General features: G+C 54.3%; 4 protein-coding genes across 4 annotated transcripts; 2 read left to right on the top strand and 2 right to left on the bottom strand.

Annotated features, from left to right (window-relative positions):
* Positions 1–1085: 1085 nt before the first annotated feature.
* On the bottom strand, positions 1086–4813 carry BGZ61DRAFT_489664 (uncharacterized protein; the record flags this gene model as incomplete). The annotated part of the gene is made up of 3 exons (XM_046250238.1): positions 1086–2559; positions 2858–3052; positions 4773–4813. 3 exons carry the CDS (start codon positions 4811–4813, stop codon positions 1086–1088), a joined length of 1710 nt encoding a protein of 569 aa, XP_046110588.1.
* A 9625-nt stretch (positions 4814–14438) lies between these two features.
* BGZ61DRAFT_440957 (uncharacterized protein) lies at positions 14439–16146 on the top strand. The gene is made up of 2 exons (XM_046244540.1): positions 14439–14602; positions 14786–16146. Exons 1-2 carry the CDS (start codon positions 14539–14541, stop codon positions 16084–16086), a joined length of 1365 nt encoding a protein of 454 aa, XP_046110589.1. The 5' UTR covers positions 14439–14538; the 3' UTR covers positions 16087–16146.
* Positions 16137–21388, bottom strand: BGZ61DRAFT_583698 (P-loop containing nucleoside triphosphate hydrolase protein; the record flags this gene model as incomplete). The annotated part of the gene is made up of 15 exons (XM_046256331.1): positions 16137–16403; positions 16468–16848; positions 16909–17614; positions 17670–17734; positions 17793–17843; positions 17892–17963; positions 18015–18138; positions 18198–18551; positions 18599–18761; positions 18808–18981; positions 19030–19763; positions 19816–20032; positions 20081–20448; positions 20535–21078; positions 21164–21388. The coding sequence occupies 15 exons, from the start codon at positions 21386–21388 to the stop codon at positions 16178–16180; spliced, it is 4404 nt and encodes a 1467-aa protein (XP_046110590.1). The 3' UTR covers positions 16137–16177.
* Positions 21389–22433: 1045 nt separating this feature from the next.
* Positions 22434–22939, top strand: BGZ61DRAFT_472191 (uncharacterized protein; the record flags this gene model as incomplete). The annotated part of the gene is made up of 2 exons (XM_046248306.1): positions 22434–22549; positions 22579–22939. 2 exons carry the CDS (start codon positions 22434–22436, stop codon positions 22937–22939), a joined length of 477 nt encoding a protein of 158 aa, XP_046110591.1.
* Between the last annotated feature and the right edge of the window lie 202 nt (positions 22940–23141).

The following is a 23141-nucleotide window of genomic DNA, read 5'->3' on the forward strand; positions in this document are numbered from 1 at the left end:
GTTTCCTGGACGACAACCACTCAAAAACACACCTAGTCTAGCAATGCCGCCTGTGGCGTCAGTCTCATGAACCATTCATCGTCAAATGCACGTCGTCATGATACCCAGGTGAAACATCGTCATTAAAAGCAATTAATAAAAACAAAACAAAAAAGCAAAGTCAGGCCCTCGTGGGCGTGGCATCGGCTGGCCAATACCAGGCCCTCTGTGTCATGCCCTCGTGTCCTGGCCCCTGGCCCGTTGTTACCTTTCTTTCTCAACGCCAATGTCTCCTTCCGTATTCCATTCCATATTCCCCGTCCAATCCCATCCATCCCATGTGCCATACCCCCGTTCTCCCTTTGTCCAAAGTTTCAATGACGTAATGATGAGTGAGAAAATGATGCCTCATACCCTTCCAACCAAATCGCAGGATCCTGAGCAGAGGAATCACATCCAACAAGAGGAGGAAGAAAAGGCAAAGAAATGTGCGAGAATAGGAAACGAAATGCAACCTGGGTATCCCTCCTGTCCCTGCTCCCCCTCCAATCATTCCCCCTTGTTTCTCTCACGCGCTCTCTGTCTTCCATTTTGACCCCTCTTCCCGCTCACCCTCTTCGTACATTCCGATCCACCATCCATTTTACGTCCCCGAGAAGAGCAGAAACAAAACAGACAAACAATCAAGAAACCAATAAGACCCATGCTCCATCCTCCATACTCCTGACCCGGTGTCGTACACATCGTAACAGTTGTCCGTGAACCCAAGCACATTCGGCTGGGCCTCAACGAGGATCCCCCTCTTTTGCTGCCATGACCTTGTTCTATCCTTGCAATACGCCAGGAGTCAGTTCTCTGGATCAATGCAGAATGCACTTCTGTTTTCGCGAGCGTATCACTTTTCGATCGAAAGAAACCCTGAAATCAAGACCTTAACCCCGTATCCATGCCCGTACCCTTGTCCGAGTCTTCTTTTGTTTTCTCTTCAACCGGAAGCCCATAATAACTTTTGCGCAGTCTCATCGAATAAATTCGGTCGTCCATTTTGTGCTGGGGGATGAGCCTTGTTAACCCCAGAAAATGCAAAATGCTCCGAGATGGCCCACTCAAGTCATGGTGATGTTGACACCCGGGGGTGGAACCATGGTCGGATAGTAGCCGTTGGTGTTTGGCTTGCCATCAAACGGCCCTGGGCGGCGCTCGCTTACCTGCCCCGGCGGATGGAAGATGCTAGGCAGAGTAGCCCCATCGTATTCGTGCTTGATTTTTCCATTCACGTCCATGCCAGTGGCCATGTGGGGCACGGCAGCCTCCGCCTCACTGCGGGAATTGAAGAGATCGATCCGGTCACTCTGCCCGTCGTACATGGCGCCTGGATAGTATTGATACTCTTTCGCCGTGTCGATCGCCTTTGCATTTTCCGAAGGGATTATAGACTCTGGTGGTATATCGTGGTGGCGAACATTGTAAATGTTTCCCCGCCCATCGAATCCTTGCTGGTAGGCCGATGGCCCCAGCATTGGGTTCTGGTTGAAGTCGCTCATGCTGCCACCGGGGACGTAGCTGCTCAGATTGCCAGACGAACCACCGGGGCCGCTGCTTTGGCTCCCCCGCCGGTCGTTCTGATAGTGCCCAGGGGATCGCCCGCGGACGATCATCTTGGCAGACTTTCGACAGGCGAGTTTGACGAACTGTTCACCGGGGGCCTGGGATCCAACATCGCCCCAGAGTTCAACGACGAGCTGATAGTATTGCTGCGCAGCCCTTCTCTTGCCGTTGTTTTGAGTCGCTTGCTTGAACTGAATACGCTCAAAAGTGTGTTCTGTCGGATGCGTTTGGCCGCCGGCGGGTGTGAAGCTGTCAGGGTAACGACTGGATACCACGGCGCTTGGGAACATCTCCATATGATGGTGATGGCCCTGCTGGGGCGGCTTGACCCCGAGCCGAATCTTCTCAGGCTTCATGATGGGTCCCTTGTCTCTCTTGGGGGTGTGCTGAACCAGATCGATGTTGTGCTGTTCATTGTCTGACACGACCGCTGAGATGCACATTGCGAAACCGTAGAGTTGAACAGTCTGGGTTGAATTCGTGGCCGTGAATTGAATTGACACATCAGGCATGTAGGGGGTCAGGGAGAAGGAGCAGCCACATGAGAAGTAGTTCCTCCGGTAACAGGTCCACTCGTTGTCGGAGAGGAAGAAACCCTTGTCAATGATTCCGGTAATGTCAACCTTGACCGGCGTGCCGGCGCCATCTTGGTACTGGAGGGAACCCATTGTGTTGACAGACAGCAGAGGCGGAATACTCTGAGCACCCCGGTTGGAAAACTGAGCGGAGCCCATGTTTGGCCCTCCGACCGGGAACGAGGTAATGGGGCTCGGAGTGGGCGACAAGGGATTGCGTCGAAGCGTGTTCAAGGGGAAAGACGGGGATCGCGATGGGTGCTCCGACGCCCTTTTGTAGGATGGCGTTGCCGGAGTGTACTGCTCACGGGTGCTGATCTGCTGACCCGGGTGTGGGAGACCTGAGGTACGATGGGGATGGGGATGGGGATGTGCCATTCCCGTAGATGCGGCGCTGCTGCTCGCTGTGATTAGTTTTAGTCTTTTAAGAGGGCGGATCTCGCTGGGTTTCCATGATAGCCAAAGACAACTTTTGCGACTTGAGTTTCCCAGTCCCTGGAGCAAGCGGGCGCATGGGCAGGTTGATGAGGGGGGCAAGGAGAGACAGGGGTGGGCGTGTGAGAAGGAAAGAGATAGATAGATAGATAGAGAGAGAGAGAGAGAGAGAGAGAGAGAGAGAGAGAAAGAGAGAGAGCTGACAGCGCAAGGTGGAGAGGAGAGGGAAGGATAGGCGGGATAGGCTGGATAGCACGTACTTTGAGCCCAGGCGAGCACGGATGTCGTACCCCGAAAAGATGTGAGGGTTGGATTGAGGTTGATAAAAGGCGGCACCTGCGTCCTGGGGATATGGCGCTGTGGAGTTGCTGGTTGGCGGGTGGAATAGGTTTAAGAGCGACGAGGGCTGGGTGGGCTCTATCGAGAGAGAAGTAGTATTGGCTTCCTGGGGATATCTGGGGCCTCATCAGCGGAACGGCCTCAGACCAGGGAGCAACGGTAGCGAGGACGCGGGCAAAAAGACGCGGCCACAGGAGATGCTGTATTGCCATTCCCTGGGTACTGTGTCCAGGTGTCCAGGTGTCACAGCTTGTAGGTAATACTGCCACCGCTGGAGTGGCACAGAAGGAGTTTCGAGAGGCTGCGGCGATGCAGCAGCTCGCGGCAGTGAGCAGTGAGCGGGAAGGGGCTTGGAAGCGTGTACAAATAAATCCAGGCGGCACCCCGGGCGTCGAAGCAGCTACCCATTGCCCTGCGCCCAAGCCACCCAGGAGAGAGCAGATCAGGCTTGACGGCCGCAACGGGAGTTTTGGGCTGGGGGGGGGTGGGCTGGGCTCTGGAGGCAGCGCTCGGCGGGTACGGGAACGGAGACGGGGACGGGTGCGGGTGCGGGTGGAGTTGTGGGAGCGATTTGCGGATGAGGGTGAGTTGAGGTGAAGTGAAGTGAAGTGAGGTGAGCTGGATGGGTTGTGTGTGATGGGATGCGCCGGCCTGGAAATTTGGGGGATGAGGGGCAGGGATTGAAGCGTGCGTGCTGTGCAAGACGGGGAGCTCTGGCGTAGTGTAGCGGGCGGGCGGGGGGACGCAAAGGCGCGAGGCTGGGGGTTGGGATTGGGACTGCGACTAAGGACTGCGATTGCGATTGCAATGTGACGCGATGTTCTGGGGGAAGAGTGGATTGGACTGTGGATTGATGCGCAATGAAATGATGATTGCTGGGAGCGGGTGCGTTTACACTCGTAACATGGGCGCGCGGCAAAGGCTTTTTGGCCGTTATTGGCGGTTGCCGGTTTGACGATTCCGCACCGGTTGGGTTGCGGGACGGATGGGCTAGGCTTGTTGGTTCAAAAGGGAACTGCCTGCAGTAGGGCAGAAAACCAAGGAGAAAAAAATTGGAAAAAGGACAGGGGTGGTTGAAGAGAGAGGAGAGAAGGCGAGGAAAGCGAGGAAAGGGAGAGAGAGATGGTGAGAGTGAGAGTGAGAGTGAGAGCCGGTAGGGATTATTATTAACCAAAAAAAAACGAGCCCCAACAAGACTGCTTCTACTGCTGCTGCTGCTGCCTTTGCTGATGTCTGCAGTTGCATAAACCGGGAGACCATGCTGGGTGGCGGCGGCGGCGGCAGCGGCAGCACGAGGAGCGTGTATGTAAAAGGTGAGGCAAACGCAGGCAATGCAGGCCAAAGACAGAGACGGACGGCCAAAGACAGCCCATGGGAATGGCCTAAGGTACTTGCAATCGTCCGCCTCCGCCACCGGGTATGGGGCATGGGCATGGGCATGAGAGCATGAGCATGGGGGGTCTGGCTCTGCCTCCAGACCATTGTACTCTCCCCGTATTGTTCCCTCACACGCACCCAGCACGCAGTGCGCAACACGGGGTGCGCACACCACGCGGATACAAGAACAAACAACACGTAACGTGTCAGCCACTTGGCGACCGGGAGTGTGAGTAGCAGCAATCAGAGGGTGGGGGAGCGAGAACGGGAGTGAGTGAGAGAGGAAGCCGGAGCAAGCCCAGGCAGGCGTGCAAGTTGACCAAAAGTAGAAACAAAACTGCAAAACATAGAGCGAGGTAGGCAGTCGAGACAGACCAAACAAAGCGAGCACAAGCTGGACACCTGGATACCTACCTGGACACAGCACAACAACGATCCAATCAACGCATTGCAACTCACCTCATCTCTTCAGCGTGCGTCGCCATGTCCATGTAGCCCATTCCGGGCTGCGAAGGGTCAAAATCCTGCTGAACGAACTGCATGTCAGCCCCTGTACCGACGGCAATAGTCAGCCATGTCACGTCCTTGCGCGCAACGGCATTTGATGGCGATGTGACATGGGCTTGTCTGGCCTGGTCAACGTAACTCGCACACCACCCTCGGTTGCGAGCCGTCGGCTTCTGTGGAAAAGGCCACTGTGTCTGTCAATCAACGCGTTAGCCAACTGAGATATACTGTTCCCCATTCCAATGCGCCCAAGAGTCAACTAGTGAACAGGAACCCGACGGGAATATTGGGATATATGGGGCTGTTTGATGGTCCCGCGCAATACGCGAGTGACGCCAACTCAGGCTGAAGGCCCCGGCCTGGCCCATGCCATCCCAACCCAGCTCGCAATCCAGCCCAGCCGTCGAGTACAATGAGATACTCGGGACCTAGACAAGATACGTGGCTGGGCTCCACGCTCATGTGCTGTGCACCCAGCACCAGTCGGAAGCACAACGCCACAGATTTCTTGCAGCGCGTGCTGCAAAGCTCTTGCGTGCATTCAATGGCCACACGACGCATTTCTTGGCGTTGGTCCGACCGAAACTAGGCACGCGGGTCCGCTGCATCTGCATTCTGAATCCCCATCACCGACCTGGATCATCCAGACGATGCCCATCGGACATTGTGTCGGTTCTGAAAATGGATGGCGAAAAATTGGTTGCTGATAAGACGTAGAGAAAGGAAAACATGGATGGGCAGGGTAATGACAGAGGATAATGGATACACCTACCTCCTGGGATGCTGAGCGTACCCCCCCGATTCCGTCTCCTGGGATGCACCCGAGTGAAAGAGGCCCGTTCTTATTGGGCCTCATCACATTCGCCTCCAAAGCATGGATTGTCCACCGGCGCCGATCTCCCGGAAGTTTCTCCCGGACGGTTTGAAGTAATGGGAAACCCGGGCAGTCGACATGATTGAGAAACAAGACAGATAACTCACCTTTGGGATTTGAGAATTCATACGCCCTTTTCTAACGACAGGCTGTCGTCGCAAGGCGGAATCTACCACGAAATAGCTGGCGTCGGCCTTCGTTCTGGCTTTCGTGGCTCGTATCTGAGCTCGCCCTCCCACACTAAATCCGGTAGCGCATGTGTCAGCCAAACCCCCGAAAAGCCCAGGAAGGGCTAGGTAATGCAATGCATATAAAGTCATGTCATATACCCTAGAGTTTTATTGAGGGACCCAGCTCGAGCACCTTTCGTCAGTCGCGTGGCTTCGATACGTAGTTGTGTCCGAGGACGTCTTTAGATGAGTATCGTTAGGACCCTGGAATTCACGATCATCAGCTTTGTCTCAAGTGACATGTAAGAAGTATTTGACGGCAGAAACGCAGCGATCGATCGGGGCGAGAAAGAGTGATTGACGACGAGGGAATCACACTCTTCGCCAATCATGGACGAAGAATGTTAGAATGAGGGCGAGAGAGCAATGGGCTGACGCTGCTGACTAGCTGCCATTTCCTCTCGGAAACGACTATCACCTGTTTTCCTCGTGACGAGTCGAGGAAGGGACTGACATGCTTCTAGGGATGGCCATTCGATCCCTGCAACTGGATCAGCCCGGATTCGAGGCCGAGAAGATCACTAGGACGAATCTACCATTAGGCAACAGCACTCGACCCGTGCCTGGAAGCATTCCAAAGACTCCGTCGTGCACTCATGTCCCCGACTTGACGGAAAACGGCGACCAAGAAACTCGTCACCGAAACGATGCGGATTCGGCTGCCAAAGCAACCGAGATGGATGGGGAAAAAAAAGACATCGATGTCTCACCCTTGTCTTCCGCTGCAGAATTAGATAAGTCTTTCCGACTTGATGCAGTTCGTAGTGGCTTTGCGTTCTTCGAAGACAAATCAAGGTGTCTTTGTCCGTTGGTTTGAGTGACGACCTTGCTCGATGCTTGGTGTAACAAAAAAATTGAGAGGTGACGTTAATGGTGATTGCGAGGACTTGGTCAACAATGGCGATCTTATGAGAAGACACAACCGCGCGGGTGCAGGATCTGGCTGTCTATATACCCTCGCCGCTTGGGGCCGCGGCGGTGGCTTGACTTAGGATCGCACAGGAATAAGCTGAGGAGGGCCCGGAGGTTCAAGGGGGGATCGCGAGAACCCGTGGCACAGACCGAGCAAGGAACAGAAAAGGAGCTAATTCTCAAGCAAGCAGTCTGCCGAAGCGCTCAAAGGATAATGACAGACTCGGGGATACCGGCTGGCGGGGAGGGACCTTTGACTGGAGACGACTGGGTCGCGCAGAGCCTGAGACAACGGGAAGGACACATGAGAATTATGGGGCGCGAGGCGACCCTGGTCTCTTAATCAAAGGTAATATTCTTCCTTGGACATCTCTGCGGCAAGTTAGGACCATGTGAATGGACTGTAGGCGATGCATAGAATTGTCTTACCGTCATCGATGACCGGCAGACGTGGAAAGCCGCGGAGGATGCTCGAGTTCTCAGGAACAATGAGAGGCAGGAAGCCGTACCAATTGCAGGGTAATGCTTCAAATCGGAAATGCGCTCGCGAATTCAACCAAACAGAGCCCTCGGGGCTCCCTGTGAGGCGGATGCCGGAATGAGCTCAGGGTCTGGCCCACTGCGGCGATCGCATGCCCATGCATCGATGGGTCTCTATGCTCAGAGCTCCAGTCTCAATTGACGAATCCTTCCGCAAATGATGTGAAACTGTTTGTTGGCTTCACGGTGTGGGCTGAGAGATCAATCCCCATAGTAGATAGCGTGGTGCTCGTATACACCAGGGCTGCACATGACAATGGCGCTGTCCCGAGTCTACTGACCGTGGCTATCCACCCCGGTGCCAGCTCGAGTGCATCAACATGCAAGCACCCGGCCGTCAAGGGCTTCTACGAAAGGCCACAAACACTGCTTTTGATTGGGAAAGGACATAGTTTGACGAGAGGAAGACGCCAAAGGCGGGCGACGGCAGGAAAAGCGTCAAGGATTGGCCGGCGGTGAGCAGGTTGTCAACCACTAACACTGAAGTGCCTGGATTGGAGTCTGACCGCATTACTCGCAAATATTTGCCATGCGCTGATGCGAGAAGTTTTCAGCATGAAATAATTCTGGTCATGGTTCTGTTCGAGTATGATGGATGGAGCGATCGAAAGCAGATCGATAGTGGATTCCGGGATGCTCTGTCTGCCACAGGGATGTTCTCCACCGACCAGACCCACGATCGCCTGGGGATCATATCCTCAGCCAACGAGAAGCAATTAAGCAGATCAGGTCGCTCTCGGCGGTTTACCAAAGGCCCGCCGTGTGAACTCCCCCACGCGCTTCGACAGCTAGGTGGCTGACCCCATGGCGTGCTCTCCGTCCATAGCGAAAAGATCGACTGTTCTTGTCAGATAGCCCGGCCATGTCTCGGGTTCTGGGCGGAGCCCGTTAACATTACACAAACACACGTGAAGTCGAAGAAAGTTTCATGCCCACAGACGGCGGATGCGTCCCAACGGCGCAGAAGCTGCAGCGTTCCAAATCAGAGTGTCAACGGGAGAAACGGGTCAATGACAAGATCGGATCCTTTGTTACAGGCGGGGTCGAATCATCGGTCAGAGCTTGCCAAAATACAGATTGAACGAAATCAAATCGAAGAGACGCTGACGATCGTGCATCTTGAAAGTTAACCAATAATATCCGGATGTACCCGAACCGAAGGGAATGGAGGGGGTGTCGCTGGCCACCCTTCAACGCCGGCATGGACCGTAAGCTAGAAGGAGGTAGAAGATCCATACTTAGAATGCGAGAAGCTCGCTGGCTGCAGGTCCTCGTGTTTCTCCAGTGGAAACCATGCAGCCATCAAGCATCGGCGTCGGCTCCCGTTGACTAGTCTTGAAGGGCGCTGGTAAGAGCTGCCTCTGCAAACCTCCCCGAGCGGGCCAGTGTGATGCCTCGTCGTCCGTTTCAGGCTTTGGGCGGGCATAAATGCGGGCAAGCACCCGGAACGCGACATGCGGCGTTCAAGGTCGGTGCCCTCGTCGACCAGGACGGCGGCCAGAGCAAACGAGGTCAGAACGAATGAGAGGCAGGTTCAACCTTGGATCGGATCGGGCCGTTACTTGGGGGCCCATCAATCAGGCCCGGTGGTTGTATGTAGAGTTGGCGTGGTGGCTGATAGCAGTGGTGTAAGCGGTGCGACTGCAAGCCGTTGCTGCCATTCAAGGCTCAGCATGGTTGCGACCGAGAGCCAAGACGAATGAGTCCAAGAATCGCTTGGTCAGATCCCAGGAAGATCTCTGTACAATGTGACAAGTGACTAAAGCCCAAATGTCAACCCTCCGCTGGCGGCGGTCGTATCCCGTAAGGGTGATAGGACGATGTAGAAAGCTTGCATGGCAACGCCTAGTGCAGAGAAATGGGGGGCAGCAGCAGCAGCCGTACTTAGGGCGGCGGTGGGCGGCGGCGGGGGGTCGGCGCCAATGTAGGCAGGCAAGCAAAGGATGCTGCATGTGAGCTGCAGGAAGATGTGTCACGGTCCGGATGCTGGATGAAGTTGGGTGACGGAACAGACGGTGTCAAGTTGTTTGCAAGCAGATGCACGTACTCCAATACTCCACGGCTGTGTGTCGATTGGCACGCGGACCACTGCGGAGCTAAGATCGTCTCGCTGAGACCATGAGGAGAGAGATTGACCAGGGTGGTGGCCCTTGTGGTGGACTTGACCCCGGCATTCTTGGGCTGGCCATCTCATTCCACCCGCATCGCCATGACAGCGACGATCTATCACCGGCCATTGTCGCCATCCCTGAGAGAATCTGAGAGGCAAACCTAAAAGCCATTGGGAGTCTCAAATCCAGCCCCCGATGCCATGACCACGGAACAGAATGGGCGGGCCGTGGCTGTTGAATTTCCAGTTCTCCACTGGCGGCGTCAACGCTGAGGCTGGTCTCCAAGATCCCAGATTTTAGCTTCCAACGGCGGACATATCCGATCCCTCTCTGGGTCAGAGATGCGAGTGGACGAGTGGATGGATGAGTGGATGAGTGGAGGATTGCAATTGTCGGCGCGGCGAAGGATGGTTGGGTGAGGTTTGGCGTCAACAAGCGAAGAGCTGTCACGCACAGCCCACCTATGCACGGGCGATCCCTCACCGGTCGAGCCTCGCAGGTCTGTTTTCGGGTGCCTTGCTGGCCCCTGCCCTCTGATCTTCCGCTAGCTGCCCTAGCACGTGCTGGCTGCTCGCGATTGGTCACACTGGCACCCCGCGAACCCATCATCCAGAAAGTACCCCCCTCGTACGCACCTTACAGAAGGGGGTTAGCGAGACGGTGGGGAATCACCCCGGATATCAGAGCCCTACGTTGTACCGCACAAGCAGGCTGTCAGTGCCGTCCCTGGACGCTAATTATTGGGTCTGAAACAAGTGCCGTGGGCGCTAACCACGCGTCAGAACCCCACCATTCAACTACTCAGCTGCCTTGTACCTACCTAGGTATGCTATGCAGCACCATTTCCCTATCACGGTGGACGACTGTTGACAATGGATGGTTACCTTTTCCCCGATGACTGTATGGGTTTCCCGAGGCACCCCTATCAGAGCGCTACAAAACAGTACCTGCACTTCCCGAGGAGCCATCCGCTGGGTCGGTCCACCCCCGTTTACGCCCTGAGCTGTAGGCAAGACCTACCTTAGGTATCTAAGGTACCTACCTACCCACATAGAAGGCGCCAACCTTGGCTCAGCTACCTAGGTACCTACCTCAGATCGCCGGGTCGCTGCACACACATCATGGCAATGATACACTATCAGAGAGACTAGAAATATCAAGCCACCCCATAATGCAGAGCACATTCACCCATCCTTGCACCTTCTAAAATAGGAACGGGTGTTTAACGTTTTCGTCAAGAGACACGCATCATCCTGCTAAGCCCGGTGGGCCACTGCGTTAGGTCGACAACACCCCAAGTCCGTACCCATTGCATCTTTGTGAGGATGGACGCTGGCGTATTGGTTTATACAGACACGGCCCCAAGTTGGACTTGACCCGGGCGGTGCATTTGGGTGCAATTCGCCTGCTCACCGGCATATTCCGACTGAGTCCATCGCCGTCCGATCACGGTGAATCTGCCGGTGCCTTGCAGAGCAATCTAAACCGACAGGCATCTGGCTTGGCCAACAAAGCACGGCGAGGGTCTCCAAACCGGTGACGCTAGCCGAGGGATCGAAGATACTGTGGAGAGCAAGACACCGCCTCGCTTGCTCGAGGATGGGCGTCGTACAGTAAGACAGCTCTTAGCGGCCCCCTGAAGAGAACGATGATAAAGTCACCCCGTCCTGTGACTACAGCCTTGCATCTCTATTCAATTTTACCTGCCGCGCTTGGTATGGCAACACATGAGCCACTCTCAGCTAGTCAGGGCTAACGGTAAGCACCGCACTTTCGTCTTCACCACCATTCGCGTCCTCCGAGCATGCGTTGATCCTACCATTCTAAGTGGCCCTTGTCGGATCGTCTGCACCCAGCATGACCAGTGGCTTGGCACGGCTGCTTTGCCCGAGACACGACGGAGAATGTCATTTCGGCCCTGGGGAGTAGGATTTAAGGCTTGTCACAAATCGTAAAACTCGGGGTGGGCACCCAATGCAACCAAGGAGTGCTTGGTACATTTTTGGCTCCCACTAAATCCCGTATTTACAATCGTCGCATGGGCAGCTAAAATGCCCATCTTAGATACAGGTGGATCATGCGTTCGTAGCCCTACATCTCGCATAACCAACCGTGTGTCGCGAATTGCGTGTCAAGTTGGGGGCCAAAGCAGGCAAGGCTCACGTTGGTTGGTGACCTGTCCAGGTACACATGCATTACGCCATTGTCAAGGACATTCCCAACTCTATTTTCTGGCCCCTGAAATGGAGCACATTTGAGTAGTTTACCTATCCAAGAGGCAACCCTGTCACATGCTGAAGGCGTTTGGCCGCCCGAGCCAATCTTGACCGGGCGAGGTCAGAAGACATCTCGTCCTCTGCTAAATGCGCTTGGAACCAGTCGCGTGCTCTAAACGGCATACTATTCCCCCCGAATGGCATCGTCTTGGTCTAGAATAGGCTCCGGTCACGGTAAAGAGTGGCCCTGAGAAGCTGCTGGCTCCGCGCGAGGCAAATGGCGCCCCGGGACGGCAACCACTCCTTTTTCTGACTTGTGACACAAAGGCGCCAAGGGATTAGGTCGCATTGGAAGCAAACTTCTAGGCAGAGACAAAAGTCGTCTGAAGAAATTTTCAGAGGGACTGCCGAAACTGAAGGAATGCGATCCTGGGAAGCCTTGAGGGCGAACCCGGGCCCTGATCAGGGTGTTCGAGTCGATTGTCTCATCTTATTTGGCTGGACGAAGTCCGATTCGGAATTTATTCGCTTCGTCCTTCCAGATCAGGCCGTCGTCCAACAGGACCATGAAGGTCTGCCACCCCATCGGCACTAAGCCACGGGACGGCGTTTTGACGGAGGACCATCACTGTTGTGTTCGCCTCTTATCACGGGTGCTTGCCTTGCGCTCGAAATGGATTAGTAAACAGTGTACACGCTGCGCATGCCATCCTTCGAGAGGAAGCTGGCGATGAGGGGAGGATGAGGGGAGTGATACGTGGCAACGCCTCTGCAACACAGCTTCAGTCTCTGTCGGTAACCAATGATCTGGACAAACAGTGCTGCTCAGCAGAACATCAAACATCTCTCGAGGAGTAAGATGCCATGGCTTTTCTCCTGCCTCCATAATTGTCTCATAATAGCAAGGGTGCCCACATGGCACCAGGCGACAAAGATACTGGCGGAGCTTGAATGCGGTCAAGACAAGGCGCATTCTCCCGAAACACATCCCCATGACTCTTATTCGTTTTCCAAAGTGCTAATTCAGCGGAGGTTTTTCAGGTGGGCAAGCATGTTGGGCAGCCTCAAGTTATGGAAACTCTGGTCCACACCCCTGTTTGCAAACTAGACCCCTCTCCACCCCGGCGCTGTTGTAGGCCTTGAGACCATGCTTGATACTGGTGTCTCTTTGATTTGTTGGAGGCTGGGAAGCATATCTGTGGTACCCTTCTCCCGCCTCAATGAACGAGGCGTACAATGCAAGCACCCGCGGTTCATGCCAAACTATGCTGGACGACAGTGTTTGTCTCGCCTGGCCTAGACTACGAGGAAGCAAAACCGCTGTCGCCGGTTCATATAAGCAAGCACAACCTGATGGTGCTGATCGAGTGCGATTATGTCGACGTTGATTTGTGCTGACTGTGAAAGGCAGGGCGAACATGTTACGGAATAGCTGCTGAATGATGTCAGTCTGCGGCAGTCGGACGCCTCAAAGGTCAAAGCTGTAAATTCGATTAAACATGTCTCGCTAGAAGAGGTCAAGTCGACGCAAGCACATAGTCACGGCATCAGATGCTCGAAATTTACAGGATTTCGTGGAGTTGTGGGTGGGAGTTGTCTACGCCTCTTTCCGGGCTACCGGGACGGGAGACAGCACAAGGCAATCTTACAAATGCCACGGCAACATGGATGGCCTTGCTTTCAGCAGCGAATTAAAACAACGATACGCTAATCGGTGAGAATGAGAATGAGTAGACCCGCGATCGACAGAGTTGCGCAGCACTTTTCATATCCCGGTGAAGGTTGGAAGGATGTCGCCGTCTGACCAACAATGCCTTGGGCCAAGCAATGGCATCACACTCTGACACAAGGAAGATGGCCAAGGTGTTTACAGCTGATAACCGGCGGCGCTTAGAGACCAGACATCCTTGCCAAGCTCATATTTGCACGTCAGCGTAGTCCGAAGACGGGCGGCGACGGGCCTGAAACCGGCACTCGGTGTAAGTGGCCTCAAGTTCGGGAGGAGGGGCACGTCACGGGTTAGTTGATTCAATATGCCGCGTGGCGCATTCGGGCCGCAGGAGGACAAAGGAAGGCGGACGGGATAGGATGGTGGCAGGCGAGAGGAGGTATGCTGGTGGCGTCACGAGATGACGAAGCGCATCGGTGTGGATGGGCTTGATAGTGATGGCCGAGTGTGTGGTGGTTGCTTGGGGGCGATTCTGCCTTGGCCTGAGACTGGCTGCGCTGCCGTGAGCACACTCCACTCTCAGATGAAGATGACACTCGGATCTTCGAAAAGGCTGAGCCTGGGCTGAGCTCGGCTTGGATGTCTTGCTTCACTTTGACTTGGGTGCTCGGGGCGTGTCTCTGGGTGTGTGCACCGGGTCTCGCCATGGTCACCCTGCGAGGGATCGATCTTCGGCTGTGGCGTCTAGTGAAGCAGCCCAGTCTGAGCTGAGGCCGTGGAAAAGTGTCCAGGTCGCGGTAGTTACAGGGTAGTTACAGGGGTATATCCGCTACCTGAGTCACTGGGGCTCCAGGTCCAGCGCCTTTGGAGCGCTGACAGAGCTGTCGGTAGCGCTGTGACTCACTGGAACGTAGGCAATGACAATGAAGTGACTCCCCAGGACCCTCTGCAGCTCACTGCAGTCCACTGCTACCCACTGCCACGCGAGAGGAGCCCGGCGCTATCAGCCCAGCTTGACTCATCTAGTCCATCCAACCCGAGCTTGAATCCACCCTAAACTTGCTCTCGTCATCATTCACTGGGACAAAAGAGCTCGCGCTCCGCTTCTCTCTCCCATTCTCGCTTCCCCCTACATCGCCCTCCACACTAGGCGACCTCCCCCGGGCATGCCGAAGAAAAGGAACATAAAGTCCTTCAAGCCAACCGCGGGCTCATCGTCCAGTATCGCCGGTAAGCGCATCCCCATCGCCGCCTTCTCCCCCGCCACACCCCTCCCTCCCGATGCCTCACACCCCCCAAGGCCGAAGACGGTCCTCTCGGCTTGCTTCCCTTTGAGACCCCCCCCCCCCCCCCCCCCTTCCAACCTCCAACCTCCTCCCTCGTGGCCGCCAGAGTCTCACAAGCCGTGCTCAGCAGACAGGCCCCAACGGAGTGTCAACGAGCTGCTAGCAAACTTGCGTCGTACCTCGATTGGACCATCCGCGGCCACCCAGCCCGCTCACCCAGCCACCGCCCCGAGCGTTCCTCCTGTCATCAGGGAGATTCTCCAGATCCCCGAAACCCCTGCGCCCCGTTCCCGACGCCCTGTTCGCCAAAGGTTCGATGGAAATGGCAGGAGACTTCCCGCCGGACCTCCTCCCCCTCGGAGCTGGGTCTCCCGTAGCCTGACGGACGATGCTAACTCTGGCGCCTGGTCGGGCGCTTCGCGATTGAACCTGTGTCTGGCTGACACGAGTTTGCCTGGGACCTACCTCCCTGCGCGAGGGAGTCTCATAGACATTGTGTTACGGAAGCTGGCGTACGATTGGGATTTCCATCGCGTGTACAATCAATATCATCTGTACTTCGTGCCCAATCATCTCAAGGCAGCACTGATACGCTTTGTTGGCATTGCCAGCGAAGAGGGTCTGTCTCTGAGCGACCTCAAGGCAATTCTCCTGCCGCCCCCGGATACCTTCACCGAGGATGACCTGGAGGGCCGAACCATTTCCAATGGCGAGGTGAACTACCTCGATCTTTCCGGCTCTATCGGCCGTTCCCTTAAGCTGAAGGATGTTGGTGAACTACTTTTCCCGACAACAGATCAGGATTCGACGGAGCCCCAGGATTCTTGGGACGTACCCGAGACCGTTCTAAGCCCTCCCCGAACACTTCTCCCGAACCTCACCCACCTATCGCTCGCCCTAGATCCCCGCCATGCCTCGTCTGCATCCTGGAAACAGCTCATCGGGTTGTCTTCCAAGCTCACCTCCCTCACCCATCTGAGTCTCGCTTATTGGCCCGATCCGTGTCTCATCACCCGGGGCCGCCAATCTTTCGTCGCCTCACCCCAGGGCAACATCCCGTATGGCGGGACCAACCTCTACTCCCACTCCATCGATCACGATTGGAGCGAAGCCCTGCTCGTCCTGCGTCTGTTGAGTAAGAACCTGTACGCACTCGAGTTTCTGGACCTCACTGGCTGCACGCCATGGTTCAAGGCCCTCTTGGCTGAGTCTGATCATGACCATGTGGACTGGGTCACCAACTGGGGCAAGATCACTGAGCTACGACTCTACACGGGATTAAAGCTTGGCGATGACGCACTTCCATCGGAGAGAACTAACTACAGAGAGGCTATCAATATGGCCAAGAATGTTGAGAGACATATCAGGGCCTCGAGGGCTGGCAAGGGGAGATTCGTCGTTGTCGAGAGAGACGAACTAGATACCTAGACTACTATTTAATATACACAATCCTCCAATAGGCTAAACACTGCAAGAGCCCATGATATACTTGGTTGTTTCCTTTCTAAATCTGCGTGATCTAGTTGCGTGTGCTGAAGCTGGCACCCCAAAGTGCTTTGAATCTGCTTGATGATGCAAGAAGCTCTGTTGGTTTGCCCACTTCAACAATGTGGCCTTTCTCCATGACTACAACACGATCAAAATCCAGAATCGTGTCCAGACGGTGGGCGATGGATATAACGGTGTGCTCTCTAAACTGGGTTTCAATCACCCTCTTCACAACCTCCTCCGTCTTTTGGTCCACACTGGCCTGTTGTCAGTGCGTTTCTTGAACGGGGTCACCATCTATAACACGCGCTGTAGACTTACCTGCTCGTAGCTTCGTCCAAGAGCACCACCATTCCAACCGCCTTTCTAAGCACCGCCCTCGCCAGGAAGAACAGCTGCCTCTGACCATGGCTCAACATGTCCTCCTCGAACGGTGCCTCCAGACCTCCGCGTTTCTCGATCGTGTCCCACAAGCCGACGAGTCGGAGAACCTCGACGATAGCTGGCAGGGAGCAAGTGCCGAAGGGATCGATGTTCTGGCCGACCGTACCGGGGAGGACAAACTGGTCCTGCGTTATGGCGATGAATCGTGTACGGATCGTCTCTCGTGGCAAGGCTGTCAAAGGAAGATCATCGACAGTGATGGTACCGGAGGAAGGATCGAGGAGGCGCAAGAGGGCGAGGAGAAGGGAAGACTTCCCGCTGGAAGACGTTAGTTGTAGACTGTTAAGGAGACGGTGATCACGTCAAGAGGCTACTAACCTCCCTGTTCGGCCGCAGATGCCGACTTTCTCGCCCGGTTTGATGTCAAGATTGATTCCATCGAGAACCTTGACTTCTTCCTTGCCTTCATAGGATGCTATCAAGTCTCTGATTTGGATTCCTCCTCTATCAGGCCAGGCGGTCGACGGCTCTTGGGTCTCCCCAGGTCGACTCTCCTCTGGTGTGTCTTCTGCAAACTGCTTGATCCGTGCCACGGCTCCGATCGAGGTCTCTATTGACGTCCAAAACTGAATGAGCATGTTGAGTGTCTCGCTGAGCCCTATAAGCTGCACTAGCGACACGCCTGTTAATCCAACATCCACGTCGCCACGGAGCATGACGGCAAACCCAACCACCAGGAGCGCAAGGGCCGCGGTAGTCATGTCCAGTACGAGGACTAGCCAGCGCTGTACCATGATGAGCAAGTAGAACGGACGCTGGGATCGGTCGACGAGGATGTGGTTGGCTTCGATGGCAGCGGGTGCCCAGCCAAAGGCGCGGAGGGTCGAGAGGCCATCGAGTGTCTCTAGGAATTGAGTGTACACGGGGGCTTTTTCTTCGAGGTCGAGGAGGCGAAGCTGCCGTGAGGTGCGGAGGTAGCCACGCTGGAGGTAGAAGTATACGGCGAAGAGGAAAGGAAAGGTGACGGCAACGTAGTAGGAGGAGGCGGCGAGCAGACCAGCCTTGGATATGACGCCGAAGAAGCCTGTTGGGATGTTAGAGAGGAGATGGTTTGAGAGGGGGCAATAGGGGTTACACACTAGCAAGTGTAACGACAAGGCCGAGAGGGAGGTGTCTATCGACCATTCCAACATCTTGAGAGAACCTGCCAGAGGTGTTAGAATTGAGAGATACTAGGGTAGAATGTAAACTGGCGCATCTACCTCGTTGTAATAGATCCGATGTCTGTGGTCGTAAACAGGGACAGTGGGGCCCTGTATACGTTAGCAACAGATCAAGTCTCATCTAGGAGTTAGACGAACTTCATGACGGTCCACAGTAGCCTGTGGTGTAGTGATATTCCGGACTTGGCCGCGATTATCACGAGGACGAACCTGTGTTGCTGTCAGTCTCCAATAGTTCTCGTAATATTTTACGGCACTAACCAGATGAGCAGAGCGAACCAAACGACAGCCATGACCTGTAACATAGCATATATGCCTAGATAATAACCAGTTCGCTGATATTTGCCATCTGAGTTGGCATCTGTCCAGAATTTCAGCCACACAGCTATGGTTTGTTAGTATTCTTCCGTGATGCTTGGAGTATAGGGTAGGATCTCAACGAACTGGGAAAACTCTCTAAGAACGCCCACACAATCTCCAGTGCAATCAGAGTACCGAGAAAAGTATAACCTATACTGCCAAAGTAATAGCGGTAGACGGTCCTGTCGCCGAGTTGGCGGCGCTCATCTGGTTCCTGTTCCTTGACTGGCTTGGCCTTGGAGTTGACCATTGTGTTGTCGGCGTGTTCAACGGGGTCAATAGAATCTTCAAAACCAATGGATTGAGAACTGGGGATGTCTTTGACGAGTGTTTGCATGTACCCGCCAGAATTTCGAAGATGATCGAAAGTTCCTTGTTCAGAGAGTTTTCCGTTCCCATCAAGGCAGAGTATCAAGTCCGCGGACGAAAGGAAGCTCACTATAGACATGTTAATGATGGCAAGAATTCTGCGATAGCGAAATTACCTGACTGCGTGGCAAGGATTATTGTGGTGCCAAATTTCCTAAGTAATCCATCCTTAAGGAAGATATTCTTGAAGACCCGCTGTGCAGTATGGTTGTCCAGACCGCTGAAGACATCGTCAAACAGGGCAATCTTCGGCCTGGAGTACACTGCCCTAGCCAAAGCCTTGGATTTATTAGCAAAGATTGGACAGCAGAACCTGCGTACTCACAACTCGTTGCTTTTGCCCTCCACTGAGAGCAAGACCTTTGCTTCCGACCACAGTCATATCACCCTCTGACAGCTGCTTGAAGTCCCTTCCAAGATCACAGGACTTGACCACGAGGTCGTAGAGGCTTGGATCAAAATGAGAGTACCCAATGATATTTTCCCGGATAGATTTGTTCTACTCAATTAGTTAAGGCAGGGGAGTAATAGACCCTGGGTTGCATACCAAGAGCCACGGTGTCTGATCGCACCAGGAGAGCCGTTCACTGGCTAGACTGATCCTACCAGTCGTGTTTGGAACTTCTCCAAGCATCCCTTTCAAGAGTGTGCTCTTTCCAGAGGCGACTGGTCCGATCAGTAGAACAAACTGACTGCGCTCAATTGTAAAAGTGATGTCTTGGAGAACTTCCCGCTCCTCTGACCACGCAAAATTTGCCTCTAGAACATCGACGGCGAAACCTTCTGAGATCTTGCTAACCATGGAGGTAGGAGTATGGTTTCTAAGGACCTGTAGTTCCACAGCCTCCGAATCGTGCTCAAGGGGAATCTCAGACGGTGCTTGTGGATAGACCTGGCGATACTCTTGACGTGAATTCTGGACGAGGAATTTCTCAATCCGTTCGAAAGCTCCAAGAGCAGCGCTCATGTCAAGAACGACTTCAAACATCCAGAAAAGCGGTTGGGCTAAAAGGATAATGAGCGAGAGAGCAGAGAACATTCTTGTTGCGTCAAGTGTTTGGTTAGAATTTGCAGCCACGCCCTGGAACAGACCAAAGGCCACCACAGGTGAGAGTAGAAGAGGCACTTGAGCCATCGAAGAAGTGATGCTGCCGACAACACGAAAGGGTTTAGCAGTCTTGATTTCCTCGACGCGTAGACTTGCGATTGTTTCAGAGAGCTTCTGCGCCAAACCAGACATCTTGATGCTCTTGATATGCCCGATCATGGCGGATGTGATTCCTGAGGAGATTTAGAGTTGTATGAGAGGTATCGAGATCTGGATTGTGCTCACCCACTCGCTTTTGCGTCTTCGCCAACCAGGCAATTTGATACTTCTTCGCCAGAGGCGCAACCCCGACCGTACCGAGAAGGGCTACAACAGAGACGATGATTGGACCTGAGGCGGCATATCCGATTTGGATACTCAGCAGCCAAGTGGCAATGACAATCTGTATAACATTTGCCCAGAATTCGTGAATCTCCTTGATGGCCCGGACAATGACTTCGACCTGCGCACCAATTAGTCTGAGAAGAATGGCGCTGAAATAGAGACTCACGTCGGATGACATGAGAGTGACAGCCGCCGAATCATCCGTTGCCGTGATGCTCGTCTCGGTAGCTTTGGAGAAGATGGCCGAGACAAGAACACCCCGCAGCATGGTGACGGAGCGGCCATTGCGATGCCAATAGAGGGCCTGCGTAACTGCGATACCGAAATAGATGAGCCCGTAGGCGGCGACAAGACCGTAACCGATGGTGGCGGGCTGAGATGAATCGTCGAGAAAGATGAGAAAGCGGTTCAGCGCGAGGGGCTGGCAGATGGTGAAGGCCAGGAGGGCGAGTCGTGGGAGCACGACAGCGACGAGGGACCATCTTAAAGTGATGATACAACATCGAATGAGCCGGTGCTTGCGTGTTGATGATGCTGAGCAAACGTTTAGTACAAGGACATCACGGATTTAAGGGTGATTTTAATAATATGGGAGTAGCTATGTAAGAGACAAACCGAACCTTTTGTCCAATGCCACCAAAACCTCTCGACCAAGCCCGCCGCACCCATATCTTCATCCAGCGAAAACAGATCCACCGGCTTCAACAGCCTCCGAAAGCCCGTCTGCAGCAGAGGCGTGACCCACGCAAACACGGCCCGGGCGTAGAGGCCGGCCGTAACCTCCGGTGCGTACGGGCCGGCGCCGGCTATCAAGTATGATGACTTATCCCATGCCTCAAGGATGAGGAGGACAGCCTTGCAAGAGCATGCAGCTGTGAAGATGGCTGGGATGGAGGCACTCATGATGGACGAGGGCAGCAGCCACAGGGTGCGGAGCAGTGCCGCGTCCAGCAGCAGAGATACGAGGAGGAAGGCATTCAACAAGGAAGATGGGCGCGGAGATTTGACATGTTCAGCATACGAGAGGACACAGGACATCAAGCTTGAGGCAAAGGAGACACATGCAGCAGCAATAGAGACACGACTGAAACGGGCGCCTGGAGGACGCGTCGCCCAGAGGACCACGAGGGCAAGGTGCAGGGCGGCCAAGACGGCGATGGCGGCCTGTTGAGCTCTGCGTGTTAATCTCGACTCCCATTCATCGAGGACGAAACGCGGCGAATAGTGCATGCGGATTGTTTTCACTGACCAGTTTGAGGTGTCGGAGGCCATGACCAGCGACTTTGACGGGGGAATGGCGAAGATGGAACAGACGAAGAGGCGCCGCGACGATGAGAAGCGTGGCGGGAAGTAGGACAAGAATGGATTGCTCAAAGGTGACGGTAAAGTCGAATCCCTGGCGACATTCGACGGCGACCATCGGACCGAACGCGTTGTCCGCAGAGGGCACGCATTGGGGAGTGGATGAGTTCATGTTGGTGACAACAATACAGATTCCTGGGGAGGTTAATGAGAGAAGTTGAGATAGTGGGAAAATGGGGAGTGTGGGGTTATTTATTGGAGTCGCAAGCATTATCTTAGCGACTGGTGATAAGCAACTCTGTCGCATTGCAAAAGTTCCCTGGAAGAATTAGGCAGGTGGTTACTTGAAGCGACTTAGTGGCTAACATGGGCTGACAGTTTGGTCTGTTCAAGTGGAAGAATAATGCAAGCAAGGATTGAATATCACTACTCTGCACAGAGCTGGGCAGTTTTATCCAGCAGGCGTTATGTTAGGAGAGGTTTGAAGCCAAATACAGCGGTTAACGGCTGGCCACGGTGGAAGACGACTCTGTGAAACGAAAGCAATGGAATGCTGAAACATGGTAGGTAATGCAGGCGACAGCACCCAGTAAATAGGGCCACACAAACTTCGTAAACGTATCAGTCACGACTCAAATAAGGGGAATGAATCATAGATTCAATGATCAAGTTTCTATCTTCATCTCCGAAAGCAGGTTAGGTGGGAAGGGCGAGATCCAATAATGCAGACGGGGTGTTACACACAAGTTGACCAAACGTCGACCCATGTTCGACTTCCCGTTCCCTCTCGCTCTGGTAGTGTAGTTATTGATTGTTTGTGGAAGCTTTGGAGTCCCTTGTAAGTCTGCTTGAGCAAGCAGGTTGAGTGACAAGCTCGGTAAACCAGGTTTGTGACATCGACAAGCAATCCAGTTGCCGACCAGCGTAATAGCAAGCTGCATCGTGGACAGGTTTCTATGCAAACCTCCATGAATGCAGCATCTAGTTTCCAGAAGCCTCTGTCACTGACACCGGGCATAAATACCCCATCAAGTCTCTGTCAACTCAGTTCTCTACACAACTTCTATATACCACGCTGTTTCCAAGACCCTGAACGACAGCCCTGGCTCTGGAGTAAGTTCACATGATCCCTTCTCCCTTGAGTGACCAAATAGACTCTAACGACAGTCTAGGACAATGCATAAAGTCCACAACCTGCATGACGCACCGGCAAGCTCATGACTCTCGGAACGAAAGCCAGTCCCAGCACTGGCGGTGCCTGTCTCATCGCCTTGGTTCGAAGCTCTGGGTACTCGCATTCGCATACTGAGGTAATCGAGGCCAATGGCCTGTGGTACATGACATGCCTCTAATCTACCTTAGCTTGTCAGCAAGACGACCTGGCAAAGCCGGTCGATTCTTATACAGGACTCGATCTGCAATCGTTCCTGGGCATATACTACGATACTACGATACTGCCTGGCGAAGGCGCCAGACACTACTACGGCGCAAGAGATTGAAGGCCAATGAGCACATGTATGCTGGGGGGCATTGGGGGTACCGTCCCCGAACTGATCTCGAAGGCCGTGGACACATCCACTCCAGGAGCTCGCACCCGGAGTCCATCGCAAGGCTGAACGTCGACTCTACTGAGAAGCTGACGGAAAGACTTCCAAAACGAAAGAGGCGGCGTTTTATACCTAACCATGGCCCCCCCCAAACCATCTCTGGCTCTGAGTCTTGAAGGAGAGGCGGCTGATTCCGTCAGCACCTGCCCCCTTCCTCGATGTCGCCGTCGGGGAGGAGGAGTGTACCGAGACGAACGTTCACCTGTGGATGCTAATCTTCTCCCGATTCCTCCGACGGATGGAGGTCGAGCCTGCCGAGGACCTGGCCAAACACAGGCTTCACAACAGACTTGAGGACGACGATGACGGCCGAAATTC

The sequence above is a fragment of the Ilyonectria robusta genome (assembly GCF_021365365.1).
Source record: "Ilyonectria robusta strain PMI_751 chromosome Unknown BGZ61scaffold_2, whole genome shotgun sequence".
Taxonomy (NCBI): Eukaryota; Fungi; Ascomycota; class Sordariomycetes; order Hypocreales; family Nectriaceae; genus Ilyonectria; species Ilyonectria robusta.